Here is a 7,440-nt window from a genome sequence, read left to right on the forward strand (position 1 = left end):
AACATTCACTCTCAATGTACATTAACTCAGTTTCCCAAAGATCTTACCATATTTTTACCTTTTCTCCTTCCATATTTTCTTCTCTTCTTCATTATTCAAGTTCATTTCTTCTAGTTCTTATAAAACAAGTTATGGCAGTAGAATGTTTCATTGGTGTGAATTTCTTTTTATTGTAGATTAAAATCACGCCAATCAACTACACATCTGGAATGATGCAGCCCACCAAGAGCTACTGGATCAGTAATGACAACACTCCAGCCATGGCAAAGAACCCCAGACAAGAAATTAACCTTCATTCTCCTGATGACCCTACCAAGTTCCCAGCTTTGTCTAAGATTGACTCTCTACCTGACACATTCATGCGATTTATTCCCACAGACAGAGTGAAAGATGTTGCTCAACTTACAGTTCCTTTCTTTGATTCACAAACTGTGGCACCTACTCCTAGTTCTTGGCTATCAGGCATAGAGCTCTTTCATAAGGGCCAACCTGGGTCTGGAGGATTCTTGGCAATGAAAGTCTTTAATTATGATGTGACACTGCACATGGAAGTGAGTAGTAATGAACCTAAAACAGTAGTACTGCCTCAAAGTCAGTAAGCAAGTGTTTCAATTGAAACAGATATCATTTATTCTAAAAGCTATCTTGGTACATGTACCAATATTTCCATATTAAAACTGTATGAAAACCGACATTTACTATATGAATAAATATTTTCAAGAGGAGGAATTTTCAATTTGGATGTAACTTCTTGCTCAAACTTGAAATTAATTAATATGAGGCACACTTTCATTATGGAAGTTTTTTTTCAGCATATGCTCAGGAAAACAAAACTCTAACTTGACTCACTGATGTAGCACTACTATTTCTTCCCACTACTTTTTTGTATTTGAATTTATACCTTAACTGAAATAATTTTCTATTCTCAATGACAATAAAAAATAAACTCTCTAAGTGATAACTACTTTATAACTGGTACTAACAGCTTTAATATAGCACTCATCTACCTTAAGAGTAAATCTTGATATGCTATATGTTGATTACTTGCTTTTCCAGCTGGCTGGTTACATTTAAAACTCAGCACTTTCAACTAATGAACTACAACAGAACAAATATTAATTTATATGACCCTGTGAGAGTGAGAGAGTGTGTGTGTGTTTCACTGTTTGATCTGCTGCAGTCTCTGACGAGACAGCCAGACGTTACCCCACGGAACGAGCTCAGAGCTCATTATTTCCGATCTTTGGATAGGCCTGAGACCAGCCACACACCACACACCGGGACAACAAGGTCACAACTCCTCAATTTACATCCCGTACCTACTCACTGCTAGGTGAACAGGGTCTACACGTGAAAGGAGACACACTCAAATATCTCCACCTGGCCGGAAAATCGAACCCCGGTCCTCTGGCTTGTGAAGCCAGCGCTCTAACCACTGAGCTACCGTGTGTGTGTGTGTGTGTGTGTGTGTGTGATAAAAACTATGGTGTATAGAACGACTAGTTCCTGGACTTCACTAGGATGGATATAAATTGTGCATCTTGCTTTGTTTAATCCATATTTTCACTGACTACTACTGTCTTCACATTTTGCATATGCATGAGTTTGCAGTTTCAAATTATACTAACTTGATTTTAATGATACAATATTTGTAACTTTCCTTCTTGAATACACACACTACTAAAAGTGATCAATACTGAAATTATATCACTGGCTAACCTTTACAATATTATCTCAACTCATGTTCTTAACATTTTCCTTATATATATATATATATATATATATATATATATATATATATATATATATATATATATATATATATATATATATATATATATATATATAAAGCTATTGTGATTTATAGTAAATGTATGAGCTACATTAAATTACCTTAAACTATTAATTACAGCATTCCAGTCCACTCATCTCTTATCACTAAGTATAAATGACTTGATAGATATATCATATCTCATCTATCAGGATGTCCACTAAAAAATATATACATATTACAAACCTACTTTATAATATGTACCAAGGATATACACATATCACTGATGCTTTCTTAAAGACTAAAAATGAATAAATAATAATAATAATAACATAATCCAAGATGAAATTTGACAAAGTAATAATTGCTGCATGTTTACTAAGCTTATCATAGAAGGTGAAATATGACAATCTTTTGTAATTTCTTTCAGACTTAGATAATAAACTATTCTAACATGCAGTCTTTTATTATATAGATGCTGCTATTGACTAGAAGTGTATGAATTGAAAGAATCAACTGATGGAGCTAAAGAAAAAAATGTTATGGTTTACTAAAAGTCCTAGTCAATAAATCAAGACATGACTTCACTATACTAGTACTACATGTGTGTTCGTCCTTGCTCACGTGCACCTTTGGGTTAGCAGTGGTGCATCCATCGGGAGGAGGGGGAGGTGAGCGCTGAGGGAGCTGAAGCCCCCAAAAGTTTTGTTTATTATGAGTTAGGGTATGTATGTGTGTGTGTGTGTTTCACAGTTTGATCTGCTGCAGTCTCTGACGAGACAGCCAGACGTTACCCTACGGAACGAGCTCAGAGCTCATTATTTCCGATCTTTGGATAGGTCTGAGACCAGGCACACACACCACACACCGGGACAACAAGGTCACAACTCTTCGATTTACATCCTGTACCTACTCACTGCTAGGAGAACATGGGCTACACGTGAAAGGAGACACACCCAAATATCTCCACCCGGCCGGGGAATTGAACCCTGGTTCTCTGGCTTGTGAAGCCAGCCCTCTATATAATATATAATATATATATATATATATATATATATATATATATATATATATATATATATATATATATATATATGTATGATAATCTTACCAATAGCACCTCCTAACAAAGCAGTAAAATAATGACATTTACTGATGAGATGGTTTATGCCTAACATGTTTTTTGTAGTTTTATTGGGTGGCCGGCCTTAGTATGCCCTACACAGGCTCTCAAAATTTGGTAGATGCCTCCCAAAAACTAAGTCCACAATGATGAAGCTTGTTGCCCCGTTCATGAGCAAGGAGAGTTGTGCATGCGTTCAGGTGGTGAAAAGTATGTGGCCACTCTGACGTAGTACAACATAACGTTGGGGGTCCTTGGAGGGATGTGGGGAGGCACAGCTCCCCCACCTAAAAGACATTTAGGTTAGGGTAAAGATTCTAGGGGGTAGTCTGGGGGATATAGCCCCCAAGTTAGTTTTGTTTAGAAGTGGTTGGAGGGCACAGCCCCCTGCTAGAAAACATTTAGGTTATGATAAAGACCTTAGGAGTGGGGGTGCCTATGGAGTGCAGCTACCCCCTACTATAAGATATTTAGGTTAGGTTTGATTAAGTTTGAGTAAAGACTCTAGGGTGGCCTTTTGGGAGGAGGGGGAACAGTCCCACAGTTAGTTTAGGCTTAGGGGTCTGTAGACATTTTTGGGAGCAAATTTTGCTAAATTTGTCTCCCCTTAAAAAAAAATCACCACCTTCCCACGTGCCACCAAGCTTCCTGATGGGAAAGGAGTGGTATTTCAACATACTTAAGGAGATGCTATTGGTACACCCATATATATATATATATATATATGTGTGTGTATTTACCTAGTTGTAGTTTTACAGGGCCTGGGCTTTATGCTCGTGTGGCCCCATCTCCATATCTACACTTATCCAATCTTACTTTAAAAGTATGCACACTCGTTGCAGACACTACTTCTTCATCTAAACTGTTCCACGTCTCAATACATCTCTGTGGGAAACTATATTTTTTAATATCTCTCAGACATCTTCCTTTTCTCAGCTTTTTACTATGCAATCTTGTGCTTCGGATGTCATATTCTTCTCTCAGGATCAGTTTCTCATTATCCACTTGGTCCATTCCGTTGATCAATTTATAAACTTGTATCAGGTCTCCTCTCTCCTTCTTTGTTCCAGGGTTGGTAGATCCATAGCCTTTAGTCTCTCCTCATATGTCATCCCTTCAAATTCTGGAACCATTCTTGTAGCCATTTTTGTAGCCTCTCAATTTCCTTATGTGTTTCTTTTTATGAGGGGTCCACACTACTCCTGCATATTCCAATCTGGGTCTTATTATAGTACTTATCAATTTCTTCATCATTTCTTTGTCCATGTAGTGAAATGCTACTCCAATATTCCTTAGCAAATTATATGTTTCTCTAAAAATTCTATCAATATGGCTTACTGGTTGATTGTTTTCTTCCATCGTCACTCCTAAGTCCTTTTCCTTTTAACTTTCTCCAGTTCTACTCCATCTCCCATCTTATAGATTCCCACAGGTCGTCTTTCACTCTTTCCCATTTCCATGACATGGCTTTTGTTCACATTGAATTCCATTTCCACTTCTTACTCCATTCCCAGATCTTATTTAGGTCTTCTTGCAGTATTTCACAATCCTCCTTTTGCTTTATAACTCTGCACAGTTTCGTATCATCTGCAAACAGATTTATGTAGCTGTTCACTCCTTCTGGCATGTCGTTAATATAAATGAGGAAAAGTATTGGTGCCAATACTGACCCCTGTGGCACTCCGCTTTCTACTGCTCTCCACTTGGACTTCATATCTTTAACTACCGTCCTTATTTCTCTCCCCCTCAAATAATTTTCTATCCATCTCAATGTGCTTCCTTTTAAGCCACCCTTCTCCTCTAACTTCCACAGTAATCTTGCATGTGGCACTTTGTCAAACGCCTTTTTTAAATCCAAATAAATGCAGTCAACCCATCCCTCTCTCTCTTGTACTCTATCAACTATTCTAGAATAGAAACTCAATAAATTAGTTACACAAGACCGTCTTTTTCTAAAACCAAATTGGCTATTTGATATTAATTTGTTGTCTTCAAGGAACTCGATCCATTGTTTCTTTATTATTCTTTCACACATCTTGCATATTACACTAGTTAGTGATACCGGTCTGTAATTTAAAGGTTCTTCCTTCCTTCCGCTCTTATATATGGGAACCACCTCAGCTCTTTTCCATTCTACTGGCACTGTTCCATTTTCTATTGAGCATTTTATGATGTTGTATATAGGACTTGCTAGTTCTTCCCTACATTCTTTCAGTATTCTGCCTGAGACTTCATCTGGTCCCATTGCCTTCTCTTCATCCAGTTCCTTCATTAACTCTTTTATTTCAAGCTTGGTTACTTTAATCTCTTTCATATAGATTGTCTCTCTATTACCCTGTGGCCTCTCAAATTTGGATTCCTTAGTAAAGACCTCCTGGAATTTTTATTTAATAGTTCTGCCATACTTTTGGGTCTTCCACCATCCCGTTCTCTCCTTTTAACCTTTCTATTGTTTCTTTTTGCCTAATTTTTCCATTTATGAATCTATAGAACAATTTTGGTTGCTCCTTACATTTTTCGACAATGTCTTTTTCGAAGTTCTTTTCCTCTTCCTTCCTCACCTTAACATATTCATTTCTCGCTGCTTTGAAGTTTTCCTTATTTGCTGGATTTCTATTTCTCCTCCACCTTTTCCATGCTCCATCTCTTTTCTCCTTTGCCCTAGCACACCTTGCATTAAACCAATCTTTCTTTCCTTCTTCTTTAGGTCTATATTTTGGGACATATTCCTGACTCCTGTTTTGTATATTTCCAAAAATAAGTTATATTTGTCTTGCATTGTCTCTGAGTTTTCCATCTCCTCCCAGTCTACGTTTTAAAATAGTTCTTGAGATTCTCAATATCAGCCTTTCTGTAATTTAATCGGTCTCCTTTGTATGAATCGTCTCTATCTTCCTTTCCTCTTCTATATCTATTTCTAATATTGCATGGTCACTCTTTCCCAATGGGCACTTATATCTTATATCATCATTCATTTGTATACCCCTTGTAAAAACTAGGTCCAATCTCGCCGTCGTTTTCCTCTGAATCTTGTGCATTCCTTTACTCTCTGGTCCATCATATTGTCTATCATTAGGTTCAAGAATCTTTCTCCCAGGCTTCTTCCCCATACCACTTTCATAATTTTCCCAGTCCACTTCTTTACAGTTGAAATCTCCTACTAATATCACTTTTCTCCTTTCTTTAACGATTCTCGTTAGACTCCTTATTGTGTCATCTATCATGTCTTTATATTCTTGATTGGTCCATGAATTTGTTTTGGTGGCACATATGTTACAATGATTGTTAACTCTTTTTATTAATATGCATCTTAATATACAATACTTCTGCTTTTCCTTCCCACATTCCACTTGGTTTATCACTATCTCCTTCCTTAACATAATCATGACTCCTCCTCCTTTACCCACTCTGTCTCTTCTCCATACATTATACCTATTATCCAAGTCTATTTTGATTGCCTCATTTAGTTTTGTTTCAGCCAGGCATACAATATCTGGATTTTCTTTCTTTATGTAATCTCTTAATTCTAATTTACTTGATAAAACCCGTCTATGTTCGTATACATCATTTTTAGTCTTTTGCCTTTATCATTTTTAGTTAAACTTGTTCCACTTTTTCTCTTCCTTCTCGTTTATATACCATTTCCTTATCCTGTCTCCTAGAATTCTCCAAAAATGCCTTCTTCTCCTCTTCTGACCTTTCATTATTCTTTTCCTTACTGCTGCTGCCAGTTCATTGTATCTCTTCCTTTCTTCCTCATTTCTATTTTTCTTTATATAGATATCCTTGCAGCCTTCTGTTTCTCTAAGTTTTGTTGTTCTATATAATATTTCTTCTGTTGCTGCTTGTGATTTTAGTAGTATTTTAATTGGTCTCGTTTTTCCTTCTTGATATGGTCCCATTCTGTTTATTTCTTCTACTTCCTCTTCCAAGTTCTGCCTATCTTCGTCGTTTAGATTCTTCAGTAGGTCTTTGACTGATTTCATTTCTTCTTTTTCTCTTTTGGTCTATATTTTATATTTTTTCTTTTATTCCAAATACGACTACACTCTTCTTTTTTCTGCAATTTCTCTAACTAAATTTTCTTTTGTCTTGAGGACTCCTATCATTTTGTTTGTCATATTTTCTTCTTTTCTTTAAGTTGTTCTTGAATCACCTCCTGAAAATCAGCCTTATCTTTCTTATCTTGGACTCTCCATGCTTGTACTTCTTTTTTAATCACGTTCTGTACTCTTTCCTCTTCCTTGTTTACTAGATCTTTCAGCTTCTCTTTTCTTTCTCGGCTTTACCGAGTCCTTCTTCCATCTGCTTTTGTAGTTAGCTACTTCCTTTTTTAGTTCTTCGTTTTCCGCTCTTAGCCTAGCTTCGTTTTCTTCCACTTTTTTTATCCTTTCTCTCAGTTTTATAAACTCTTTATCCTGTTCTTCATTCACTTTCATTTCCATCTTCTCCTTTATCAATTTATCTAGTTTATATTCAATATTTAACACTCTCTTTAGTAGTGAAGTAGTCGTCGTATCGAAGCCTTCGAATACACGCTCACCCT

At 36.5% G+C, this 7,440-nt stretch overlaps 1 protein-coding gene across 3 annotated transcripts in view; it reads left to right on the forward strand.

Moving 5' to 3' along the window:
• The window catches only part of LOC123499309, a 38,754-nt gene extending 36,528 nt beyond the window's left edge, over positions 1–2,226 (forward strand). For all 3 annotated transcript variants that reach the window (XM_045247122.1, XM_045247123.1, XM_045247124.1), the window contains one exon: positions 177–2,226. In XM_045247122.1, the coding sequence (XP_045103057.1) occupies positions 177–599 (423 nt within the window). In that variant the 3' untranslated portion in view covers positions 600–2,226. The remainder of the gene's footprint in view (positions 1–176) is intronic.
• The last annotated feature ends 5,214 nt before the right edge of the window (positions 2,227–7,440 follow it).

This window comes from Portunus trituberculatus, chromosome 49 (assembly GCF_017591435.1).
Source record: "Portunus trituberculatus isolate SZX2019 chromosome 49, ASM1759143v1, whole genome shotgun sequence".
Taxonomy (NCBI): Eukaryota; Metazoa; Arthropoda; class Malacostraca; order Decapoda; family Portunidae; genus Portunus; species Portunus trituberculatus.